We start from the raw sequence: 26,843 nt of genomic DNA, 5'->3' as shown, positions 1-26,843 counted from the left end.
GCATGCTCCACTGAAAAAACGTTGAACTATTATATAGGTTTGGTGTTGGGAGCATTGAGTAGCTCTTCTCCACGAGTCTAAAACAAAGACCGGCAGAACTTAATCGGCTCACAACAACACAAGATTAAACCACAGTGAAAATAGCCCTCAATCGGCCTTAGTGGTCAACAGCGCAAAGTCAAAAAGTCACCCTGACAAAAAACACTCGTATCTCTCGTTATCAGGTTTCTCTTATACTTTTACCTTCAACGTCAACGGAGTATTATCAATAGTTTTGTTCGCATGGATGGTGGAGCGATACTGTCAGTTTTAAAATACTACTACGATACTATGTCTACGCACCACTCACCCAACTCACCGTCCACTGAGTCTGCAGGTGTGGGAAAGGCTGCAATCTGGCTCAACCCCATCAAAGACACGAGAAGGAAAAGGCCATGGCATGTTGACGCCATCCTGAAAGAAAACCCCATCTCGTCCAGAAGATGATCCCCAGCAGGTCGCCTGAACTCTTCTGTTAGTGTATTAGTAGTGTGTGTGCTACAGTGTTGTTATGACGGTGGAACAGGCGCTGTGCGTTAAGGGTATAGCTCTGCGCGGGTCCGGCAGGCGGTGCTGAAAGTGAGTGGAAGGCTGAACAGCCTTCAGTCAGTCAGGGTACCCGCTGTTTGTCAGATGCATCCGGCTGGGCGGGGTTGAATCTCCCTTCTGTTAGAACAGGAGCTGTTAACAACCCGTGGTGCTGAAACCAGGTCACCCGCTATAATCACAGCTAGCTGAGCTAAAACCCAGGTCAGCCTAAGCCTCGTGTGAGCAAAACATCCTTCTGGCTAGACAATGGTACCGCCGGCCGGGTCTGCTCTTTTTACTACAACAGAACCTCCCCTCCCTTTACCCAAAGTAGGAGGGAATGGTCGAACAAGACCCGCCCCGCCATGTCGCGTGCGTCAGACGACGTGCGTCATGAGAGCACGTCTTCGATCGACCTCTGCTTTTAAGTAGATGAAATACACAAACAATTAGATGGATGGGTTGAGGGGTGGAGGGTAGACACAGATAAATGTGTCTACCTTTACAACCCTTTGTTGTTTTATGGGCACGGCTGAGAATGCCCCGGGGAATATTTAGCGCGTATGTTTAATTAACTTTCCGATCATTTTCCATTTTGGGACAAACCGTTTGTCATATGTCAGTGTTTCCAGCATCACGTGTCTTTGTCGGTCGGGGGTTTGCTATAAATTTGTAATTGTCTTTACAAATTAAGTCATTTAGGCTGTCCCATCTTTTATGGGTGTCTAGAATAAACAACCAAACAGGTTCAAAAAAATCCCTAGCCTCATTATGTATTTTGTAGGGCCAATTATGTAGGCCCAACCCACAGTCTGAAGTTAATTCAATCACCATTTATACTGATACATACCTGATATTTTAAAAGAAAGACCATCTAATTGAAAGGATTATCGAAAGGTGGCAAACACCGTGCGACTTTTACATTTGAAAAAATATATTAGAATATTTTCCACAGCTTTATTATGACAATATAAATTATGAGAATTAATTGATCAATGAATGATAGATGTAGGCCTACCGATCACTGTAGCTTGAGGATTTTGTGAGTTCCTTGTATAGTTTAGTCACTAAAAAGTTAATTCAATACATTTATTTTCATTCATCTATTTTATCTAAATCAGCACCAATTTAAAATGTGATAGATTGAACTTGGTCTTCGACCTGTAGCGAACAGCAGGTTGAATAGTGGGTGCTAGTGTTTCTCTTTGTCTGAAAAAATATATATATCCTAACTAAACCCTATGATAGGAGAAGAAGCAGGGTAGTGTTCTAAGCGTGCTGCGTGCATGTGAAAGCGGAGTTGTATTCTGTTGTGGAAAATATAATGTAGCAACTGTATAGCTATGTTTTACTGCCATCTGGTGGTCTGAACAAGTATAAATAACTCCCTACCACAAAGTCGGACACCTAAATAGGCTACAGTGTTTTTATTCAATAACAATAAATAACTTTTTGACTCACATTTTAACCACAATTACCACATTCTAACTATATCTACATAAAAAAACAAGCACACACACACACACACACACACACACACACACACACACACACACACACACACACACACACACATAATTAAGGTGTTTTTGGAAGTTGGTAGAACCCAGATTATACGCACACATAAACAACCATTATCGACACTGTTTAAACAATTTTTAGCTTGGTTTAACATACGATTTTAAGATGCGTCAATTGAAACTTAACACATTTATCTTCACCTTTTTCTTTGTTTAACTGATTATTTTATATTCATATTTTTAGATGTGACAAGGCAACATTAATTATATAGCACTTTTCATACACAAGGCAGATTCAAAGTGCTTACTGTAGCATACAATAAAATGAAATAATAAAATAAAATATAAGGACAAGGACAAAAAATGCATACAATAAAATTGTTTTCACACAGTTACACATAAGAATGTAATAACTCCACACAGACAGACTCAAACCTATAATCTTCATCACGCTATGCCGAACTGTAACTCACCCCCAACATTGAGGAGACATGGCATTACATGACATACATTTGATATTGTGAATATAATATTTTTAAAAAGCCCTACAGATGAAGTGGGCCACTGTATATGTGCTTTCACATCCATGATGTCTCCGATGGCCTTGTTGAATACACTCAATATAGAGCCTGTGTGTGTGTGTGTGTGTGTGTGTGTGTGTGTGTGTGTGTGTGTGTGTGTGTGTGTGTGTGTGTGTGTGTGTGTGTGTGTGTGTGTGTGTGTGTGTGTGCAAGTCCCTTTGTGTGGTTCCATTCCATTGGCCCTATAAAGCACATACCAGAGACAAGCACACATCGATGAATGCCTGATATAGAGGACATTGTATAACTCCTGCTAATCCACAAGAACAGGCTTTACTAATGAGACTCCACTAATGAGAGAGAGAGAGAGAGAGAGAGAGAGAGAGAGAGAGAGAGAGAGAGAGAGAGAGAGAGAGAGAGAGAGAGACAATAGCCTACGGTAAAGGCTGCCAGCTCCATATGACAGAGGCTCTCTGTGTGGAGGAGGGACAGAGGTTGGTTGGTGGGTGTGGTGTTGGTGTTGGTTGTGGTGGTGGTGGTGGAGGTTTCTTACCAATGTACTGAACCATGTAACCTGATGGTGGTACTGGTGGTGGTGGAGGTTTCTGACCAGCGCAATGACGCAAGATGATGGTTGTGGTTCTGGTGGTGGTGCTGGTGCTGGTGGTGCTGGTGGTGGTGCTGGTGGTGGTGCTGGTGGTGGTGGTGGTGTTATTTTTATCAGTGCACAATATAAAGTGATACATTCCTTCACTAACTCGATATGTTTCAAGTTATCAGAATGAAATAGAAAAGTTGATCATAGTCTCAAATATAAATGTAATTAATGTCCTGAATTTTTTTAATTCCTCTCATATTAGAATAAATTGAGATATCGAGAATATAAAAATCCCCATTGTTGAAAACCAAATATATTTTTCATGAAATGTCCACTGTGACAGAATGAGCTCATACCTCGGATTACAAGCCTCACACTTTGATTTGTTGATAAGGATCAGTTTGACGATGTGTAATCATGGATACCTAATCCCTAACCTGGAGACAACAACAAAGTGGTCCCGCTAGAAGAGTTTCTGAACGAGGAACGCGTGATGTGGCGGTCCACATGACCAGACAGACACCCTCCCGTTGTGTTTCCCAGGCTGAGGACTGAGCTGGTCACAAGTGGAGCTGCAGAGGTTGTTGACTTTATAAAAGGCAACTGGTTTCCCATAGTGCCCAAGAACTTTGAGTTAGGTTGGGTAAAGAAACAGTAAAAGGTAAAGGTTGTTCTGAATCCAGGTGTATGGACCATTGTTATCATAGGACAGTCACATTCAGGTTAACCAATAAGAGTGAAGCTCTCTCTCTCTCTCTCTCTCTCTCTCTCTCTCTCTCTCTCTCTCTCTCTCTCTCTCTCTCTCTCTCGACATCTCTCTCTCTCTCTCTCTCTCTCTCTCTCTCTCTCTCTCTCTCTCTCTCTCTCTCTCTCTCTCTCTCTCTCTCTCTCTCTCTCTCTCTCTCTCTCTCTCTCTCTCATATTTAATCCCTCTGTGACTGTCCACTCCTCCCTCCTCCTACATCTTTGCCTGTCTCTCCGACCCTCTTGTCTCTCTGCTGTATCACTCTCTGTCAGCCCATCTCCCAGGGACCTGCCTGCCCTGAGGTAAGCCTTCTTTAGTTGCCTTTGGCTTTTGTCTTTAAACTGTACGTTCAGCTGAGTTGTGTTCAATTAATTCTGGCAAACATTGCATGTGTTTCAAAGTAGATAACCTAGAAATGCCATCCAATCACGAGGCTTGACTTTATTCATGGGGTCCTGGCAGTCTTGTCCTGTCATGCAATTTGTTTAAAGTGAAAAAAAATGTTAGAATTGGATATTTAATGAGGCCATGTGCTTCATGATTGTGTCACTTACGAATGCAGCAAAGTAAAAATGATATACTATGTAATGAAGTAATGATGCTCTGGGTTTATTTCAATTGAAAGCTGTCAAAAACGCGCTCAAACCTACTTCAATGCTACCTACATGGCCATCCGTTCATGCCGTGGAACAACAAAACAAAACAGAACAAAAGCAGATACCTCGCTTAAATGTCATAATGTGTTGTACTAACTTAACTCCTCGTTTCAGTGCACGTGAAGCTATCTGCTGCACCCCTGAACCATGGCTGCTGTAAGTTCATTAACAATAGTTTCATATCTTATTTTATTATACTTCAGGAGTTGTGTTCTCATTGTCAACAGTCTCAGTGTCCGTATTCTAGAGACGAGGTGCTGAGTGCAGCTTAGGTTATGGGTTGTTAAGAAGGGGCTCCTAAAACCCTGTCTGTAATCATGTGACACAGATTAAGCAGCCACTCAATGGTGTGCATCATTAAGGGGTATGTCCGTCTTAAAGGGGAAGCATACATTTAATTTATTAAAGGTTTATTTGAATAGGGACTAATACAGAAACATAGACATTTGTGGGTATGTGTTGTTATGGTTGTTGTTTGTGGGTATCTGTTTGCGTGTGTGTGTGTGTGTGTGTGTGTGTGTGTGTGTGTGTGTGTGTGTGTGTGTGTGTGTGTGTGTGTGTGTGTGTGTGTGTGGGGGGGGTGGGGGGTCTGTGCATGTGAGTGTTGCAAAGAGAAAGCATCAAAAGGCTGAATGTATTTTTGCGTGTTCGCATTTAAAAAGTGAAAGAGAAAGACAGAGTACACTGTATGTGTGGGTGTGTGTATGAGTGTACGTGTGTGTGTGTGTGTGTGTGTGTGTGTGTGTGTGTGTGTGTGTGTGTGTGTGTGTGTGTGTGTGTGTGTGTGTGTGTGTGTGTGTGTGTGTGTGTGTGTGTGTGTGTGTGTGTGTGTGTATATGAGTGTGTGTTTGTGTTTGTGTTTGCGTGCGGGAGCGCTTCTGTGAGAGATGTAAATATTTTCCATCCATGAAGTTTGGGGTTAATCTCAGCCTCCCAACACACCGTGTTGTTGCGATGCAGACCGGAACGTTCCGCATGGTGTCTGAGGAGGAGCAGGCGATGAGGAACAAGCTGGAGCACCTGACCGTGAAGGACCACGGCCCCGTGTTCGGACCCTGTGAAAAGCTGCCCGGCCACACCCTTCAGAAGGTAACACCCCCCAGCTCTGAGTCCCAGGACCACCGCCACTTGATGCAAAGCTCCAGAGTTTTCCTTCCAAATATCGATTGATTATCGGCCGTTTGGGGTTGCAAAACCTTGTCATGTAGCCCATGATGGGAGGTAGAGTGGGCTGGCTGGTAACCGCTAGGTTGCTAGTTCGATCCCCGGCTCCTCCTAGCTCAGGGACGCTGTCGAAGTGCCCCTGAGCTAGTCACCTAACCCTAACTGCTCCTCACGAGCTGGCTGTCGCCTTGCATGGTTGACTCCGCCGTTGGTGTGCGTTATGTGAATGTGTGCATGAATGGGTGAAAGTCGTCCAACTACCATTAACCATGAAGGCGTCTGTGAGCATCATTCATTTCCAACTGACTGTAAATTGTGTCTTAACGTCGGCTGCTGCTGCCTTGCTCCCAGGCCAAGGATGAGCTGAACGAGACGGACGAGAGACGGGCGTCGGCCCTGAAGGAGCTGAGGGCCGCCATCCGAGAGCGGGGGGCCGGGGGCGGCGAGGAGCTGGAGGCGATGGTGCTGGAGCGCTTCGGGGAACACCCCGACTCCATGCTGCTCCGCTTCCTGAGAGCCCGCAAGTTCGACGTGGGCCGAGCCTACGACCTCATGAAGGGTGAGCCGGACCCACCAGAACGTGTACCTCCCCCGGCAAAGTCCCTCCAATCTGTAAATTCATTCAGCCATCCCTCCATCCATCCACAAATCCACCCATTCATCCTCAGATAGAGCCATCCATTGTCGATCAACCACTCTTTACATTCAACCATTCATCCACACATCCAACCACTCATCCACTCTCATCCATCCATCCCTTCATCCCTCCATCCCTCCACCTGTGATCCGGGTCGGTGTGAACCATGTCTGTCTAATCCGTGCTGTTGCGTTTTCCCCATCGGTGCGGTGGAAGCGGACGGTGATCTCTAATTGGAAGCTTTTAGATCTCTTCCGTGTTTCTGGAACAAAGGCTTGCCTTGTGTTAAAGTAGGACAACCGCCTTTCCCTCTGCCTGTATGACGAAAGCGTTTGTGCAAACACACACACAAACACACACACACACACAGAAACATGGCGCAGACATTTTGCTGCCTTGAATGAATTAATATAAGGTGGGTCTTTGTTGTGAGAGAGAGGAATCCTAGTTTGACAGGAACTCATTTTGTTGAGTTAATTGGAATACCAGAGCACACACACACACACACACACACACACACACACACACACACACACACACACACACACACACACACACACACACACACACACACACACACACACACACACACACACACACAGGAACAATAGCATAGATGTTTTCCGCCGGTTTAATGAGGGCCCTAGGCTGAAAGGGGCCCGGGGGCCGACCTAGAGCCTGTGAGACAACCATGCTTTTGTTTTGTCGGAACATCAAGGGATTTGAATCTGTGTGTACACAATGTATGTAGCGGCCATTAACTATAGCATCTGGAGGTTGTACACAGCCCGGGAATAGTGTGTTGTTCAGAAAGATGTTGGTTCCAACTTTGAAAGAGGAACATACAGTCGCTCAAGGAATACCTAATTATGGTTAGGTCTTAATCGTTAAGTGTTCAAATATTCAAAAAGGTAAAACACTTAAATAGTATAACCCGTGTGCGTGTGTGTGTATGTGCATGCCTGTGTGTGTGTGTGTGTGTGTGTGTGTGTGTGTGTGTGTGTGTGTGTGTGTGTGCGTGTGCGTGTGGGTGTGCGTCTCCCCTGCAGGCTACGTGCGGTTCAGGAAGGAGTACCCCGAGCTGTTTGAGAACCTGACCCCTGAGGCGGTGCGCAGCACCATGGAGGCCGGCTACCCGGTGGTCCTGCCCAGCCGGGACAAGTACGGCCGGGTGGTCCTGCTCTTCAACATCCAGAACTGGGACCTGGAGGAGATCACCTTTGACGAGGTTAGGCGCACTTTCAGACGCACTCCACTCCTCCGCAAGTCTGGTTTGCGACACACTCCTTGCAAGTTGGCTGTGTGTTGGTTCGAAATAATGTGTATGTGTGCGTTCGTGTGTGTGTGTGCGTGCGTGCGTGTGTGCGCATGGGTGCGTGCGTCCATGCATATCCATCTGTGTGTGTGCGCGCGTGTGTGTATGTGTGCGCGTGTGTGTATGTGTGTGTGTGTGTGTGTGTGTGTGTGTGTGTGTGTGTGTGTGTGTGTGTGTGTGTGTGTGTGTGTGTGTGTGTGTGTGTGTGTTATAGACCCTGAGAGCCTACTGCGTCATCTTGGAGAAGCTGCTGGAGAACGAGGAGACGCAGATCAACGGCTTCGTGCTGATCGAGAACTTCAAGGGCTTCACCATGCAGCACGCGTCCGGGATCAAGCCTGCGGAGCTCAAGAAGATGGTGGACATGATGCAGGTCAGAGGGTCACACACAGACCTGGACCGCACTTGCGTATACATTTCTTTCTTCTTTTTTTTTATTGGGGACGAAAAGATGAGCAGAGTACATGAGCACATAACAGGTGTTCCCCTGTTGTGTTGTTGTTTTTTAAGCCTATAAAATCATTAACGATGAACAGTTGTCTCTGCATTTAAATGTAATGGAAATACATACTATAAAACGTGATAAATAGTTTTCACATCAAAATGTAATGTGTACTCGTTCTGGCTGCAAGTAAACCACTTGTCTAAGTTCCAATAAAGAACTAAGCGGGGGGGGGGGGGGGGGAGTTGTTAGTCCTGGGCCAGGGGTTGGTAAGGAATTATGCAAGAATCCCATTTTCGAGAAAATGTATTAGAAAAGCCTTTCACTGTTTATCTGTTCTGATTAAGAAAGACATCCAGGCATTTCTTCAGGGATCACTGTTTTCATACCATGTCAACCCATCATGTAGGAGTCCTTCCCGGCCCGCTTCAAGGCAGTGCACGTGACCCACCAGCCCTGGTACTTCACCACCACCTTCAACGTGGTCAAACCCTTCATGAAGAGCAAGCTCCTGGAGAGGGTGAGCCCTTCTTGAGGGGAACTGAAAAAAGCAATCTTAACGAACGGATATTGGGGTCAACTTTCCTTCAGCAAATCAAACCCACACTTGCAGATATAATAATGAATCCTTCTCATCCCCCACATACACTTGTAAAGTACCACATGGCACCCAAACAAGGCTGCACGATTTAAAATCTCATGGAAAGATAGATGATTTTTTACTTTAAAGCCAGAAAAATGTCCTCTTTAATGTAATCAGACTCACCTGTTCAGAGTTCACCTTGAGTCCACCCTCAAGAGTTCACCCCCCCCCCCCCCCCCCCCCCCTACTTATCGTATGTTATATGTCCTGGCACTTAATGTACGCACTCATCGTGTGTCGTATTTAGATATCGTACCTAGTTATGTAGCATCTTATCCTAGCTATCTTTGTTGCATACGGGGAATGATATATTGATATATATATATAGATATATTTTTTCACCTTCTTCTGACAAATGTAATTATAGTAAGTCACTTTGGATAAAAGCGTCTGCTGAATACCCTAAATGTAAATCTAAATGTTATCATTAGTAGTTTTCAACCTGTTAGACTCGGCGCCTCTAAATCCATCCCATAACTCACCACAGGTGTTTGTCCACGGCGATGAGCTGGACGGCTTCTTCAAGGATTTCGATGCGAACCTGCTGCCAGCAGACTTTGATGGAAAAGCTCCCGTCACTGACTACAAGGCTGTGGCCTCCAAGATCTTCGGTTCTGAAGACACTGCTCTCTGAACATGCACTGGTTAAACACCTCAGAACACCAGGCGGGAACCACGCCCTCCAGTTGTACCCACGGTGCCCTGACATCTGGATGCTTCTTGCCTTTTCTCTCTCTGTTCTCAACTATCCTTGCCATTTCCCCCTTCACCTAAAACATGTATTCAATGGCAAAAAAAAATGCATCTAGAATTGAATTAGATTTTCTTCTTTTTTTTTTTTACAAGTGGTCAATATTTGAGGCAAAAGGGATGTTTGTAAAAAATATATATATATCGAGACTGAGGAAAAGTAAAACGGAATATGAAAGTTGAAAGATGGGTTGAACCTGGATGCGGTACAAAACCAGTAAAATGGTGGTAGTAAGGAACAGTTAGAAATATAACTCGAAACAAGTGTTGCCTTAAAATAGTGTTTTATCGACTCGGTAGGAAAGCTGAACACCTAGATGGTGTTAGCAGAGTCCTTAATATGAGGGTCTTGGAAGAACTGTAGAATAATATTTGATTAGCAGAATATCCTTGGTTAGATTAGGCAAGGGTCAAACTTTGCATTGCCGTGCACGTTTTTGCCTTTTTGAAACAGCCTTATTCAATGTCCAATAAAATACAAATGTATGTTTAGCAAGAATATTAAATCGTGCAAATGTTCAATGCTCTATAAACCAATATAAATTAGTTGTTCCCAGATAACGATGCAATATTACAATATCGCTGTAAAATCATTTCCAACACAAGTGTTGAGTATATTGAGTATAAAACGTGTTTGAAAGTTTCTGATACCGATATCTTTATAAATGATATCAGTTAATAGCTATATCTTTTTTTAAGTCAAACTCATAAATATTACCACGACAAAGTAGTAAAGTGCAAGAAACCTTTTTCTTTTGAGAAAATAGTTTATTTTTTTTTAACACAATACCCATATTCTCTCAAAATCAGTACGCCACAAAGCATTTGGTTCCCTAAACAAATTACACCAGTGACCAGAGTTCATGAGAGATGCATGAAAATATCGTCCGTTTCTATCCCTTCCCCAAACGCCACAGCACATAACCATCTCAGAACGTCACAGAATGTCTTGTAAACTCAAAAGTGGACCTGTGGAAGAGTCCAGGTGGGAGACAGCGCATTGAGAGAACATTGTTAAAAAGGTCTCCTAAATCCCGAATTAATTCCAAACACTACAAGACGTTGATTTAACACGTCAAGACACATCTCTTGCAACGTCCAATGCAGAAAACACACGGCCCTAGGTTTTAATTATACAGGTGGACCGGGGCTAGGGTTAAAACTGTTTTATATGAATGGAAAGAAAAAAATCACAATCCAATTCTCATAAAAAAAACATGAGAAACAAATGAAAACAACAAGCTCCAGGCATTAGTATCTTTCTAAAACACTTTTGACACAGTTGGTTTTATTACATAAAGGATTGGCATAAGAAAACCCTTCCAATCCTTCCGTTATTGCCAGTATTGATAATCCCTGGTCCCTCAAATATTTAAATGTATATTCTATTTTATATATATATATACTGTATGCTATATAGAGATTTGTATAGATTTTAGTACATTTCAATAGGTATCTTAAAGTGAAGACGAGTTTTGGTTTGGTTATCAAGATGTGGTGTTTTGACATAACACAGCTATGTCTATCTTCATAATACTCCCACTCTGATGTTTTTCAAACAGGACAATAATAATAATAACACAATTAGTCACGATAACAATATTTAGTACAAAAACCCCACAAAATAATAACATAGAAAACGAACGATCGTAGCCAACACACCCAAACCTGCATCATTGTGCAAAGTTATGGGGAGTCATAGTTCTCCAAAGAAATAAGAAAATAAAAAAATAAATAAAAAACACAATCAACTTTCGTTGTGGCACCACAGCGGGGCGTGCTGGTGTTTAAAAAAATAAAGCAGTAAACCAATCTGACTTAGACTTGCTGTGAACTGCCAACTGAACCCTTATGGATTGGAACTGCATGACTGGATGATGCCATCAGCATGTTTAAGACGTTACAGTTGCCACTCCCTACCTACGGGTGGCGCAATACAGATTAGAAGATTCAAAAGGCAGAAGGACAGACCTCACGTGAAAGAGTCTGACCAGGAATAGGATATAGCAGTTGAGCATCTGAAAACACCCGTCTGAATTCATCTACGGTTAGCGCTTGCTACAAATGAGCAAACACAATTTCCAAACAAGAAAATGAATACTATTTCAAGTTCTGCATATTGACTTGGCGAACAGCAGCAGTTCAGAAGCGGTTTGTAGCCGCGTTGATTGTCCCGGCATTAGACCGGTCCAATCAGTGTTCACAGTAGAGCGTTTTCTTATTTGTATCTTGCTTGAATATTTTCTTATGCAGCATATGAATACTTAACTCTAGATTTTTTTTAATAGAACACCGTTTGCAAGATCGATTTTTAAAAAAATAATAAAAAAATGAAACTCCAAAACTTGGATAAACCTGCTGTGCACGCCGGCTGGGAAGGTGGGGCGACTCCTTGACTAAATCGGCCTGGTTGAAATAAAGGGACAACAATTCAGTGGTGTCCTCACTCGCAAAAGTAACCTTAAGCCACAAACACACACACACACACACACACACACACACACACACACACACACACACACACACACACACACACACACACACACACACACACACACACACACACACACAAAACTGTACAAATCCCCACTAATTCTGACAACTACTGAACTAGAGTCAAACATTTGGCTCAACGGCGATCGGGTATCCAGTGGCCTCTTTACCGCTCTTCACAGCACCTCACAGCTCAGATCAAAAAGAAGTGACTAAAAACTAATTCATGACAAGACCGCCACGGAAAACCTGCACTTTCCCCCACAAGGTGTGCGCTGCACACTTTACAACGGCCCGCGCTCCAGAGATATGATCTCTCAGAACACATGGGCGATGGGATCGGGGGGAGGGTTGTATGGTGCGGGGTTAGGGAGCATGACGGGCGGCCACTGGGGGGTGCCAGTGAGCTGTCCTCTGTGCTCCGGCAGGGCAGTAGCAGAGCACTAGTCGAGCACTCCTTCGCCTGCTTTGACGCTGGCGCCGGTCAATGGTGGGTGAAAGAGCAGACGGGCTCAAGGAGAAGAAAAACAGAAAATCCGAGAGGAGCACATATGGTCCTCTGGTTGGAACACACGTGGGGTGGAGGTGTGGGGGCGTGGCATGGGGTCATCGGAAGACTCTGCACTCATAACAGCAGCCAAACCTCTCCTTTCCTCCCCGTATACCTCCCTCGTCGCCGTAGCGATGGGGGACATCGAACTACACCGACGGCAATCTCAACTGATTAAGCATGAACGGCCGCCTTGGAAAAAACAAAACTTAATAAAAGACAACTAAAACACCAAAACGAGGAAATAAAGTCGTCGTATCAACAGAGCAATAAAGTGCATTGAAGGTCGAACGTGATGAAAAGGAAAGAACATTAAATAAAACGCAGTCGGAATGCGCGGGGGAAACCCTGCATTGCATATATACGTTCCCTGGCCGGGTCTGGAGAGCCTGTCTGCTTCAGGGGGTCGTTAACATGGCACTGGGCCAGACTGTGGCAGACAGCGGTGGGAGACTCCCACAACAACACACCACCCCCACCCCCACTTAGTAGTTGAAATTCACCATGATGGACACGGGTTTCATGGTGAGATTGGGTCACGCACTCTCAGGCGTGAAACGACAAAGACACGCACAGAAAAAACGCACACACACACACACACGCACGCACACGCAGAAAACTAGGCGTACAGCCATGGCGTAGAGAAGTAGTGAGCTCCATACAGGATGTTTAAGACGGAATGAGTCTTCTTATGTGCTCTTGGTTTGACTTGTACGGTCTGAGCCTGTGGCTTCCACCAGAACCCCTCTTACAGATCGCTAGGATACCGAGAACACGTTGGATATGTATCAGCCATTGTATGCGTTGATGCTTTTTTCTCTCGAGGTACAAAAATATTGACTATTGACTATATATAGAACGGTGAAATGGTGTCGCACAGCAGAGGTCCTCCGCTGGGGGGGGGGGGGCGGTCCTCAATGTGTCGCCCCGTGCCCAGAGCGGAAGGGGTGCAGGAATGGGCTTGTTTCCACGTGTGGTTCGCCAACAAGGTTTTGGAACCGGTGGTGTAGAATGGGGGTCATGGTATGGCAACAGTATGGCATGTAGATCGCAGACTTCCTCAGTTATGTGTGCATTTTGTATTTGGTCAACACATCCACGTCCCGGGATGATGAGCGTAGGCGTATGTGTGCGTGTGTGTGTGTGTGTGTGTGTGTTTCCCTAAAATCCGATTGGGATCCACTCGCGATTATAAAGAGCACCAAGGCAGTTGGTTTTAGTTTGCCCCTTTATCATTAGTATCACGCGTGTTCTGCAGGTGGGGATGGGGGGAGGCCAAGGCCAGGGCCTGGGAGGGGGGGGGCAGTAGTGACCACTAAAGGACCAGAATCTACACACGCAGAGACTCTGTGTGTGTCTGTGTGTGTGTGTGTGTGTGTGTGTGTGTGTGTGTGTGTGTGTGTGTGTGTGTGTGTGTGTGTGTGTGTGTGTGTGTGTGTGTGTGTGTGTGTGTGTGTGTGTGTGTGTGTGTGTGTGTGTGTGTGTGTCTCAGGCCTTCTCCTCGGCACAGCCGCCCTCTGCTTGCGGGGGGCTGCCGGTGGCACTTTTTTGGCAGGGGGGCTTCTGCTTGTCCCACTGGCACATGGCGTTGGCGTAGCCCACGATCACCTTGTCCATCCAGGTGAGGGGCTGGGGGAAGAGCACCGCCCCCTCGAAGAAGCCCAGGTGGCCCCCGTGCAGAGTCAGCGCAAACACCACGTTCTGCTTCTTCTCTGGAAGGGAGAGAGCACACACACACACACACCGTCAGCCCTTGGTTCTCACACACACACACACACACACACACACCGTCGGCCCTTGGTTCTCACACACACACACACACACACACACACACACCGTCGGCCCTTGGTTCTCACACACACACACACACACACACAGTCGGCCCTTGGTTCTCACACACACACACACACACACACAGTCAGCCCTTGGTTCTCACACACACACACACACACACACACACACACACACACACACACACACACACACACACACACACACACACACACACACACACACACACACACACACACACACACACACACACACAGAGGGGTTGAAGGTGCAGCTCTTCCTTCTAGGGAGCGTCGCCATTGTCTGAGACGATCCATATTTGGCCCATCTATCTTTAGAAGGTCATCCTCTATAACTTGTCATCACTGTCAACCTCGAAAAAACACACAATGGGAAGGTGCACTAGCTACTGAGAGACCGACCGGACAGAAGAAAATGTATTGGCTTAGTATTACGAGGTTCAAATGGCTATTCTTTCCCTCAACTTAGAACGGTGGCAGGTGCCTCCACCTACTTCAGCGACCCCCTACAGGCTGTTTGAGGAACTACAGGCATGTCTTTTCCATGTGAGCCTCACAAACAGATGGGCATGGCTGCCACTTGACACCCACTTAGGTGAAGTTACGGACACAAGCACCACAGATGAATGGAGTCAAAGTCTGGGCCCAGAGTATGAATAACGCGTATGATGGATGGCAGTAGCCATCTGGACCTTGCACCGGGGACACAAACCCGAGACACAGCGTCAGCAGCCTGATTCCGCCCAGGGTTGGGCTGACAGGAAGTCATTAAAACAGTCCATTAGAGATACCGAAGGGGGTGGAAAATTAGGTTCACCCTGCGTGCAACAGCATTGTGTAACAAAAGCCTCGCGTGTCAGATAGCAGTGTCGTATCTACAACGCACACGGTGACACACTGCCTATGTAAATGTGCCTCTGTCATATGAATAATTGTAGCCCTGCTGTGTCCAGCGGGTGGTGTGAGGGTAACGGCCTGGGTCGCTCCCGTAGCGCGTGATACTGCGCTGCCCGATCTGGGCCACAGGGAGACTCTGGTGGCGGTTGCCTAGGGATTTAAAATGGCATGGCCCCTCCAATACTAATATGCCTCGTTCACGCCAGCTGCTGGGGATGGCTGTGAGCTCCTCCACTGAGCCAGCGGTCTGCCAGGCAACTGACACATGACCCAAATATGGGATCCTACAGAACCTTCCTTCTATGGAGCGCTTTGATCGGAGATTCACTGCGTGCTGCACTTTCCACAGTAGTATTATTATTATTGTCAGCAAGGAGGTTTGACTGAGTATGAATATAGGAAGTTTGAATGAGAATTAATGCATCAAGCAGGGAGACTTAGTTTTATTGTAGGAAGAAAGTCGGCCAAGGAGGCTTGGCTGAGTCTTAATGTAGGAAAAAAGGGGGCTTGGCGCACTATTATTGTCGGAAGAAAGGAGGCTTCACTGACTATTAATGTAGGAAGAAAGGAGGCTTGGCTGAGTATTATTGTAGGAAGAAAGGGGCTTTCACTGACTATTAATGTAGGAAGTAAGGAGACTTGGCTGAGTATTAATGTAGGAAGAAAGGGGTATTATTATCTATTGATGCACCAGACCAGATGAAGACAAGAGGCGGCTTCGTCTTCTGTTTTGGTAATACATGAAGGGGCTTACAAGAAGGCTTAAATGACAATACACGTTAAGGCTGCAAACATCTAAGCTACTTATAGCCCTAAACATGGCACATGTATTTTAGTCCGTGGCATTCCGGGTAGTTGCGTGAAGTGTGTGTCTGAGGCCGAGCTGTGACTCTAGGGCGGGGTCAGCCCCCAGCAGCTCCCCTACTGGGGGCTGCAGTGATCTGGGTACCAGCCGAGGAGGTCTCTGGAGGAGGATGATTACCTCGCTCCCTCCCTCATCACATACACTTCCCTGTCAAGAATTCCAACTCCGAAAATAACACACGCGCACATATATATAAGCACACATGCGCACATACATAACATCCAGGAAACCCTATTGACCATCTTGGCTCTGCAAAGGAATGTCTAAGTAATTGGCCAGTAAGTTTAAAAATAGCATCTAAAAGCAGTATTACTGGAGACAAAGCTCATGACACACGGGTCAAACGGACAGACATCAGGTACCAAGAACAACTGCTAATACTCTTCATCCAGTTCTCACTCCATAATTAGTTCTGCATCTCGGACCCACGTAACAAACACAAACAGACACACCCAGTCAGTCCATAAGTGTAAAGTCAGTCAGCCAGCAAGAGCAGCTTCCATTTGTTAAAGGGAAACTGTCGCACTCTTTTCATACAGAAGTTGTGAGAAAATAATAATAATTGCAGTCCGAAACAAGGAAAAGAAACTAGGAAAGTCTATAAAAATAGCCCAGTGATCCCCTTCTAGACAAGGAGGAATGGACTTGGATCCGGGACACTGCCTTCTCTCCCCTCAGTATTAGGTCAACAGTGACTCAGTCTGTGTCCATATACAAGCAGAGGAATGCCTGTGGCGTTACCTGCTAGCGTGCGAGGAATGGTGAGCAGTGAGTCGTGGACCAGGGGGTCGTCCGCCGAGTTTACCAGCAGCAGCGGCACGTTCACCTAGGGAACCAGACGCAGTGTTTACATCCACAGTACACACACACACACACACACACACACACACACACACACACACACACACACACACACACACACACACACACACACACACACACACACACACACACACACACACACACACACACACACGTGTATTAAGAGAGAGGCGGTGATCTTACATTGTGGATGTAATGGACACAGCTCTCCTTCTCGTAGTATTCTTTGAGGGAGCTGTGGCCGTGGAATTTCCTGTTGAGAGAAGAGAAAGTACATGAACAAAAGATGATTCAAATGTCAGTGAAGAAGACCTTTATCATCTGAATGCCAGTGATAGACAGTAGTATTAAGCCCTGCTTAATGACAACATCAGCAACAACAACAACAACATTGGACATGTTGCAATCAGCTGACCATGTCCCCGTACTGGGGGGGATAGGGAGGGGGAGTGACAGACAGGCCTGTTGGATTGGGGATTATAAGTGTGGACACACACACTGACACACACACACACACACACCTCATGATGTTGTCGTCTATCTGCATGATGGAAGTGGACGTGTACAGCCGACTTAGGTCTGCGTCGATCCTTTTCGACGAGGTCCCGCCGAAGAGACTTTCCCTGAGGAGCACACAGCGACCCACATGAGTGATCGTTGGAGAGGGGAACTTCATTCGGTCCTGCTTCAATAGAAACCCTAAAAAGGTGCTTCTGTCCCCTCTCCAATGATCACAGCGCATGAAGACTTAATAAAATAACGAAAAGCGGGTTGCACATTTTTGTTTACTGAACTAAAATTAAAAACTTGAAAAATAACTGAAACTGTATTTTTTGTTTAAAAAAATTAGCTAGAGCGAACTAGCATTGTAAAGAAAATCTCTTTAAAACCTCTGAAAACAAAGAGCAGGAACAGTGGAACTCCGTGTCGTGGGCACATTAAGGCCCAATCCCATTTCTACCCCTTACCCCTTCCCCTTACCCCTCCCCCTTGTTTTGAAGGGGTAAGGGGAAGGGGTAAGGTGTAGAAATGGGATTGGGCCTAGAAGAAGGGAAGCAGGCTCAGTACCTGTGTGAGAGGATGATTTTCTTCATGTTGTCGGCCATGAGGAAGTTGTAGAACCGTCTACACTGGTCCCACTGTAGGAATGTTTCCTGGGCCCTGATGGACACACACACACACACACACAGTCAGCTATGCGCAGTGTACACGAGTGTGAGAGTGCAGTGCATTCTGAGCGGTGGGCTCTGCGCCCTGTGTAAACACTGGTGTGCTTCGGGCTCTCTAATAGGACTTTATAATATACAAGTGAAGCGGAGATACAATCCATCATACTGAAGGAAAGCAGGTTACAATCAACAGGAGATAGAGGGGAAATAGGGGCCATATTTTCCTTAATATTAGGTGAACGACGTTGTTTCTGAGTTGTTTTGTTTTCACAGAGAGGAACGCTGGCCGTCAGACAAGGATAATAATAGGCTGGTTCAGTGGGCGCCACTGATGGGACAGGAGATGGACTGATGAAATACAGCTGTAATCCCCAGACACAAACAACACAGCTTCCCTCTTCACAGTTCACAGTTCACCCTCCATAGCCCAGTCTCACCCTCCATAGCCCAGTCTCACCCTCCATAGCCCAGTCTCATCCTCCATAGCCCAGTCTCACTCTCCATACCCCAGACTCACTCTCCATACCCCAGACTCTCCATTGCCTCCATAGCCTGGGTATTGGAAGAGTTTGGGCAGAGGGAGCATTTGTGTCCAAAACAGTAGGGCTGCAGTACAACAGAAGGTCTCCCATTACTCTCTAGAATATTCTGTCACAACGAGTTCATGAAGGACATTGACCACCAGGCCCTGCGGATGCGAATCCGTCCCTGGATTTCCCCTCCGATGGCAAGTATGGTTTTTTTTTGTGGTGGTATGCTCAATTTGGGTTTTTCCAAACAGAAAAGCCTTTCTGTATTAAGACTCAACATATTTTTTCCTCATTTGTCCCAAGGGCGTACTTGACGACTTGTGGTGCATTCGGGGACAACTTTAGTGAGCCATGACCTTCTTGTGGAGAATTAGCTTTAGTTTTTGCCATGCTGCACTTCATAATTTTGTGGCTGTAGCTTTCGGGGCATTGATGATTTATCCGATACATCTGATTTGCATGAATTTAGTCCAGGACAGACCGTTACTTGTCCTGATACAAACTTTTTCTACCCCTTAAAAACACACTTTCGACATGTGTAGATGTTCAGTGCATGAAATGGATAAATCGAAAAAGTGAACATGTTACACGTTCACAATGATCTATGTGGTCAAATATACAAATAAACCCTTGTGCGAGATACCATTCGATATCATTTCACCAGTGGCTCATGTGTATTAAAGAGGCCCGGGGTACATCTGCCTCTGGAACCAGGGTTAGGGTTTGGGGGTCATGCATTGTGTGTTGGCAGGGTTAGGGTTTGGGGGTCATGCACCGTGTGATTGCATGTGGTTGTCGCCGCTCAGGGAGGACTGACGGGCTGCCACCCACCTGAGAGCGCTGTAGCCCTGGCAGACGCTGACAGAGCAGAGGACTCTCTCCTGGTTGTTCCGGTTCTCCCCCAGGAACTTGCACACTATGTTTCCTCCCAGGCTGAAGCCGATCACGATCAGCTGGGTCTGAGGGTAGGCCTTCTTAATGTAGCCCACCATGGCGGAGAACTCCCATGTGCAGCCTGACAGGAAAACCAAGAGCCAGGGCCGAGAGTCAGACCACAGCACACAGTGACCAGTGGCACAGGAGTCAATACGGTTGTCATTATTAACCACTTGATAATTCAATCATTCACACCACACACAGCGATAAATCTAATGTTTTTAGGATTTGTAAACGTGACTGCCATTAGTAAGATTTGTATTTATTTTTCTTTTACAATTCAATAGTTAAATAAAGGTGTTATGATATCAATTCATCTCAACACATAGGCCTGGCATAAAGGAAAGAGCAGTTTACATGTTGACTGCTTCAAATGTTGTGTTGGTCATACTAGTGAATGAAGTATTGCGTGTTTAGTGAATAATGAAGAACATAAGGAACTTTAAAAAGAAAATCGCATGCTAAATCGTAATTTACCCAAATCTTTCAGCCCTACTGGACAGAAAAGTTAAGGAATCCCCCAATGTCTAGCCCTCTTGGTGTTGTGTGCGTGTTGGGTAACTCATGCGTCGGCGTCTAGACCCCCCCCCAGCCCCATGCAGCTCCCCGTGGTCTGAGAGGGTCTCACCGTAGGTGAACATCCTGGGCGACGTCAGCTCTATGTTGGGCAGAGCCCCCAGGTGGTTGAGCACGGCACAGCGGTAGCCTTCCCTCTGGGAGTAGTCCACAAAGGTCCGGATGTAGTGCTTCTCGCTGTGGTTACCGATGCCGGGGCATATCACCATGGTGATGTCGCCTGTTGATCAGACCAGGGAGGGAAGGCGGCGTACAAATGGGTCAGACGAGACATTCGCAGATTGGAATGTTGGAAAGCAAAAAAGGCGCGGCTGTAGATGAGGGGATGAGGGGATATGGCCTATGAAGTGTGAAGGATTCAAAAGGGGTGCCGGATATGGAATAAATATCATATTGTGATCATTTTGATAGTGAACCCACAAAACATATGTGGGCCTTTTTAACCAAATGCTGGATGATCGTTTTACATCAAAGTCAAGCATCATTGACCCTCTCTAGTGCTGACTGGGTATGGGAACGTCCTCCTGAGCCCCTCACTCGGGCCACTCCTCTAAATAGTGGGAGGAGAGGGGAGAGGGAGACCGTGCTAGAGAAGGGGTATGGAGCGAGGGCTTCACCTCCTGTCCTGTGCTCAGCCAGCGGCTCAAAGAGGTCAAAGGTGGACGTGGCTCCGTCCTGCATGGGCAGGAACTTCCGGACTCCACAGGGATGAGGGGAGCTCACCCGCCCCAGCTTTCCGTACAGGGCCGTCTGAAGGTGGCCGCTCTTACCCCAGAGCAAGGGAGGAATGTACCTGCACACACGCACACACGGACACACACAGTAAGCATTACATTTACAGAGAGTTGGGACTCGCTGGTAGATGAGTCAAGGGAGCATCACATCAGGCCATGTGTAATATAAAAGAATGCAAAGCAAGTCAGGTTGGTTGCATGCGGTCATGTTTGCAAATATTGGTACAGTAAAAATGCAATGTCCAATCGTCCTGGCTGTGAACAATGCATCATGGTTCACGGTGTGACTGTGCCTTCCTGCTGGGAGCTGTTGCACTCACCGAGGACACTCAAGAATGCATTGTTCCTTATCTTTTCTCTTTTCTCCAGCGTTTAAACCTGATGGATAGACGCCTGGTTGTGTGTGTGCCGCGTGAAGAACGACAGCCTGCGATTGTTTGCCTGTGTGCTCTTTCACATGAATTATTATGCGACGTAGCTTTACTATATGGGTAAAGCTACAACAGCCCTTGGCTGTATTCATTTGATAAACAACCCCACCATCAACCAACCACATGAAGACTACTGACACGAATAATGGCAATTCAACCGTTAACTGAATAACTCTACCAATAAAGTTCCTTGGCTGCTTTCTGCTACAGTTGGGGAGGGTTTCAGAATTATTTGTCTTTATCTAAAATCTTTCTGGCTCGATAAACATTTATAACTGCCTCGAGTTCTTCTGAGCTCCAAGTCGATCTCAACTGCTTGTCAATAAGACTATAAAAGGCATTGGCAATCACTTCTCTAAATAAGACTTCACAGAATTATTGAAATAGAGTTGTTTATGCGCACAGGTCAGAGAGACCTGCTGGGCCCTGTATTCAGTTTCCTGTCTATTATGTAACATCATCTGAAGTTCTTCCCCTGTTAAGGGTCGCCCACACAGACAAAACACACCAAGTGAAGGATGCAGTGTGTGAACATAAGAAAGGGCATGGGGATTGTTAAGCGATAGCAAAAGAAAGATGCCCATTATAGGGATTCAAAGATAGTCAAATAAACAGTTACACATTCCTTTGCCATGCTCTTGAATGCAAATGCACCTAAAATCATGGCTTCTCATTAGACCGTCCATTAAGACGTTGAAAAATGAATACATGATATCACCTGGCAGGCTGCATGCCTGTTGAGGATGACATAATCAAACATCAAACTTTCCCCATCAGGGTTCAAAAGACTCAGAATAAGCCCTACCCCTCTTTTCTAGATTGTTCTCGCAGCAAAGGCTTTTAATCTGCATGGGTGGAGGCAATCCGGGTTAGGATGACCTCATGGGCGGTAATGGGGAAGATAAGCACCTGCCAGGGTGGTTAAGGCCATCAATAGCAGGTACCAGACCGGTGAACACAAGAGCCGTACCTAATCCACCTATCGTCTCGACATAATTCCCTTTTCGAATGCGGTCTAATAATGATCCATTTGGTGCAGCGAAAAATCTGGTTGATGACTGTACAGACGTTTTTTTTCCTTTCACCAAACATACCAAGAGCTATTCCTTATGTGGGTGAATAAATCACCCATCCAATTTCGTTGTATGCTGTGCAATTCAATTATATTCTAATAAATCAATCACGTTTGATTCAGATGGCATTCTTCCATCACTTTTGCAAATCACACAGCCCCCCTCCTCGACAACATTTGTGTGTCCGGCATCCATATTTTGGCAGAATGTGTTTTAAGTTGGCACAGCATCATGAACATTAATGTGAGATTGTCCAGCAATTATTTACAGTAGGGGCTCAGGTCTAGATATAGATTCCTTCATGTCTTGTCTTGCTTGGCTCGGAAGGAATGCTAGTTAGTAAGGTCAAGCTAGCAAATTCAGACTTCCACACCCTAGCTTTGTTGGACTCGTGAAAGGGAGCTAGAAGTCACATGTGTGTATACAGCCAAGCCAGGGTACGCATTTACCAATGGCATTAAGCCCCTCCCCTCTCTGTTGGATATCCTGTGATTGATTGGTCTCTAGCAAACTACGGTTACACAACAATAACAAAGAAGAAAACCTAGGCCGAGGAACAGCTACAATATCTTTATGCTATGGAGAGGCCCTGGTGGCTTGGAGCTGAGGATCAGTTCTCCCACTGGTATGAGTTACTCTACTGATCAATAAACCCCTGGCATATTAGATGACCTCCCCAACTGAGATAGGCATCCACGGAGCGCATGGACCCTGGTGGGGAGGTCACGGCCTGAACCCTACACATGGTTCAGCAAACAACACGGGGTAGAAAGTGTTGCTTCTCGCTCAACGCGTGCTAAAGAATGTTCCCACATCATTACACAACCTGCTAGTGTACACACACACACACACACACACACACACACACACACACACACACACACACACACACACACACACACACACACACACACACACACACACACACACACACACACACACACACACACACACACAGAAGGGTGCAGCCTCTGGTTATTATTATTATTTAATTTAATGTATGACGATGTTTCTATGTGAAGCACTTCGAGTCTGCCTCGTGTATGGAACATTGATATATCAATAAAGTTGCCTTGCCTGGTACACAATTATGAACCCAAGTATAATCTAAAGTTCCACTGTGATGGGTCCCTGGACATTCCACATTGCAACGTGGCCGCCTGTACTCAATGTACGACCGGCACAATCTGGCCACTCCAGGGTCCCTTCGACACCGCTACGCTGTGTGTGCACAGCCTTCACTTAGAGCCAAGCCGTAAAATGTTTAGGTGTATGCGAGTGCTTGTAAATAAGTGTGAATGTGCTTGTGTGTGCTTGCGTGCGTGTTTGCACGCGTGTGTGCTTGCGTGTGTGTGTATGTGTTTGCGCGTGTGTGTTTGTGCATGTCTTTGCATACGCGCGTGTGTGTGTGTGTGTGTGTGTGTGTGTGTGTGTGTGTGTGTGTGTGTGTGTGTGTGTGTGTGTGTGTGTGTGTGTGTGTGTGTGTGTGTGTGTGTGTGTGTGCCTACATGTGTGTGCGTGTGTCACACTGCCGTTTCCACGGCAACTCAACATGGACAGATGCGGCAGGAGTGTGACGACTCACTCTTTGGTGAGCTGGGGGCAGGACTTGAGGAGGAAGCGGTTGAGGGGCGTGTCCTGGTAGATGAGGTCGGGCGGCGCCGTGGGACTCTTGAGGTTCAGGCAGCGCACCAGGATGTAGAGCACCGTGGCCACGGCGGCCAGCTTCATGCCGTCGAACATGGCGGGCAGCTCCGGCGAGATGGTGTGAACGTCCGTATCGTGGGGATGCATGATTGCGCTGAGAAGAGAGAGATGGAAAAAATGTAATAACATGCTAACAATTTAGGCTCAACGCTTACAGTGAGTGAACAGGTAATGGTCGTCAGAGGTGATGAGACAAAAAACACATATGGAGCTACCTCTGGGGAATGAGGAGGCGCCATTGTTTTACATCAGAGGACAAATATACTATTTGATTACAGCTAGTGAAGAGTGATGACTTTCAACGATGGTTGAAAGCCTACGCCAAACTGCGTAGATATGGAATAGAATCACTTGAATTTCCTTCAATGATACAGGCTACAATGGGTACTGTGCTATGAGCAGCTTTCATTTTTGCCACTGGGTTATAGACCAAGACGTCAGGCCATTGATTTGACCAACTGACCTGAATGTGTCTGTTCATATCCAGTGGGCTTTGCAACAGGGTTATGGAAGAAATGCACCATAGTACAAGTCACTCAAATAAAATATTACAATATATCCTAAATCTAACACCATTTTTTGAGTTCAGGTTCAGTTTGCAAATATACGGTGATGCTAGCAGATACACCACAATTTATCACAGAGCTTGATTTGTTTGTGTAAACATTATTATTTTGGCCAGCAAGGCCTTCTGTGTTGCTAGGGTGTTGACCAAATGGAGGAACTGCTTTTGAAACAGAATCTAGGAAGTTGCCCAAGGTTGGCCCATATTTAATAAGAACACAAGTTATCCTTCTGATTTAACAATTTAAGCTTGGTGTTGAAACAAAGCTGAAAAGGGAACACAAAATAAAATGTACTTACAATTTTGTAGAAAGCCTTCAAAAGTGACCTCCTGAGGTAAATAGTCAAACGATGAAGTCACCGAACTGTAGTAAAACCTAAAGAAAAGAACAAAAACCCAAATAAATGTTTACTTCTCTTCATAATGGAATTGGTTTACGCTCGCTTGTCAATCAATACTATCTGTCATAGGCCAAACCAAAACCAGCCCTAGTTATACACCAAATGTTTTAAAAAGGATAAATATATATATTTAAAACAACACACCTCCTCCCCTGAAGCCAATCTAGAGATCAAACATTTTCGGTAATACTAAAAACAAACAGGAAATACATTGACCAACACATTGCTAGCTAGGCAACATGCGTACATATTTCTCAAATTCAGTTGGCCTCCATTGATCAGCATCATAATAAGAATGTTTACATTGTCATGGGATTTGATTGAAATAAATCCAAGCGTCATTATTATTATTATATATAAACATTACATACAGTGTTATAATTGTTTCATTATATTTTAACGAATACCCATTCAAGAAGAGGTACACAAGTAAACATGTTGTGTATTTTAAAATCACCTGGGTCTATGAATTATGGATAAAAAGACCTATCCCAGTTGTCTAATTAAGTCATTAATGAATAATTACATATTAACACATGCCAAACAGAAAAGGCAGTCAACCTGGATTTACTTTAACGTTAAACAGTTATGCAGGACGCGAGTAGGACGACGGTATTTAATGGACCCAAATAATAATGGCAGACAGCGTTAGCTCTCCGTTAGAAGTCACGACAGTAGGGAGCCAAAAGGCACTTCCACACGCCAAATAGTCGGCCAATTTATCCAATATACGATCACAATCGCAAATATACAATGTCCATGCCTAATAATGTTATTTCTGGCGTTGATGTTTGGCCTTAGCGTAACAGATCAAGTGTTTACATCCGTTTCCACCATGAATACGGCTGCTGCTAACTTATTGATGGCGTGATGCTAGGATCACAACGCACATAGTAAAACGAAGAACCGAGCCCGATGTTGATAAGCCGTCTACTCCCCATCGCTTTATCGCCGTTTTATAGATGTCTCAGGTTCAATGTATAAATAATCTGTATCACCACCGCGGATCAGCCCTGGGTATAGTCTCTGAGGAGCTGGCGTTAACGGGGTTTCCCCCGTACAGACCAGTGACAATGACAACAATGCAGAACGCTTCACCGTTGGGTTCGCATCATCCTTACCTTGGTTAGCAATTCGTCACCGGTACTCCCTTCCCGACGATGTATGTTTCCACGGGATTTTCCATGTGGGATTTTTGTGACTATACTGTAGTTATCATGTAGAAGGTCCTCTGATATATGGACATGGAGCTAGCTCGTAGGGCTGACATCTCGGACTCCACTTCCTAAAGGGATCGAATTTGCATACCGCTCTTCCCGTTGGCTCGTGATAACAGGTGACGTCATCCGCTGTCTTCCCCAGCCCTGGCCACGCCCCCTCCGTCTACAGTATGCCTATGATTTGCCACAGTTAAGGTTTTGTGCATTTAGTTTTCTGTCTGTAATTGTGTTGAAAAGGACGATTTCAGTGAGACGTTGGCTATGTTGCAAAGTTTGATTGTGGAAATGTCCTAATAAAAAAAATAGGCATAATATTGTCGGTGGAGACTGCGTTGAACAACAGGATAGACCGGTAGAGATCACGCGGCTACGGCTCTTTTCTGGAAGGTGAGCGGGGTCAGTGAACCGTTACATATCGAAAAAGCATATAGTGAAGCACCCTCTATGAGGTTACTTCAATCTTAATTTGTTTTGAATATCTTCTAACCCTAACACTCACCCGGCT

At 45.6% G+C, this 26,843-nt stretch overlaps 3 protein-coding genes across 4 annotated transcripts in view; 1 reads left to right on the top strand and 2 right to left on the bottom strand.

Annotated features, from left to right (window-relative positions):
- Positions 1–839, bottom strand: part of scg3 (secretogranin III) — an 18,471-nt gene extending 17,632 nt beyond the window's left edge. The window contains exon 1 of one of the 2 annotated variants that reach the window (XM_056608267.1): positions 350–839. In XM_056608267.1, coding sequence (XP_056464242.1) covers positions 350–470 — 121 coding nt within the window. In that variant the 5' untranslated portion in view covers positions 471–839. The remainder of the gene's footprint in view (positions 1–349) is intronic. The other variant, XM_056608268.1, reaches the window with a different exon arrangement.
- Positions 840–4,751: 3,912 nt separating this feature from the next.
- LOC130403362 (retinaldehyde-binding protein 1-like) lies at positions 4,752–9,558 on the top strand. Its single transcript, XM_056607675.1, has 7 exons — positions 4,752–4,763; positions 5,568–5,696; positions 6,123–6,330; positions 7,458–7,636; positions 7,938–8,096; positions 8,575–8,685; positions 9,296–9,558. Exons 1-7 carry the CDS (start codon positions 4,755–4,757, stop codon positions 9,440–9,442), a joined length of 942 nt encoding a protein of 313 aa, XP_056463650.1. The 5' UTR covers positions 4,752–4,754; the 3' UTR covers positions 9,443–9,558.
- LOC130403360 (monoacylglycerol lipase ABHD2) lies at positions 9,227–26,403 on the bottom strand. The gene is made up of 11 exons (XM_056607674.1): positions 26,240–26,403; positions 25,017–25,093; positions 24,031–24,246; positions 20,825–21,000; positions 20,260–20,427; positions 19,527–19,710; positions 18,065–18,157; positions 17,518–17,619; positions 17,180–17,249; positions 16,916–17,000; positions 9,227–14,313 (listed from the first exon to the last, which is right to left on the bottom strand). Exons 3-11 carry the CDS (start codon positions 24,237–24,239, stop codon positions 14,090–14,092), a joined length of 1,311 nt encoding a protein of 436 aa, XP_056463649.1. The 5' UTR covers positions 24,240–24,246; positions 25,017–25,093; positions 26,240–26,403; the 3' UTR covers positions 9,227–14,089.
- Between the last annotated feature and the right edge of the window lie 440 nt (positions 26,404–26,843).

The sequence above is a fragment of the Gadus chalcogrammus genome, chromosome 14 (assembly GCF_026213295.1).
Source record: "Gadus chalcogrammus isolate NIFS_2021 chromosome 14, NIFS_Gcha_1.0, whole genome shotgun sequence".
NCBI classification, from domain to species: Eukaryota; Metazoa; Chordata; class Actinopteri; order Gadiformes; family Gadidae; genus Gadus; species Gadus chalcogrammus.
This window is presented reverse-complemented; position numbering and strand designations above follow the sequence as displayed.

What these genes read in the sequence shown, in the direction of transcription:
- LOC130403360 (XM_056607674.1), bottom strand. Translation starts at nt 24,239, where the DNA reads ATGCATCCCCACGATACGGACGTTCACACCATCTCGCCGGAGCTGCCC. An exon ending in GGCTGAGCACAGGACAGGAG is followed by an intron (nt 20,428 to 20,824) that starts GTGAAGCCCTCG and finishes TCTGATCAACAG; the next exon opens with GCGACATCACCATGGTGATA. An exon ending in CAGGGCTACAGCGCTCTCAG is followed by an intron (nt 18,158 to 19,526) that starts GTGGGTGGCAGC and finishes TGTGTCCATCAG; the next exon opens with GGCCCAGGAAACATTCCTAC.
- LOC130403362 (XM_056607675.1), top strand. An exon ending in CCGGCCACACCCTTCAGAAG is followed by an intron (nt 5,697 to 6,122) that starts GTAACACCCCCC and finishes CCTTGCTCCCAG; the next exon opens with GCCAAGGATGAGCTGAACGA. An exon ending in AGGAGATCACCTTTGACGAG is followed by an intron (nt 7,637 to 7,937) that starts GTTAGGCGCACT and finishes TGTGTGTTATAG; the next exon opens with ACCCTGAGAGCCTACTGCGT.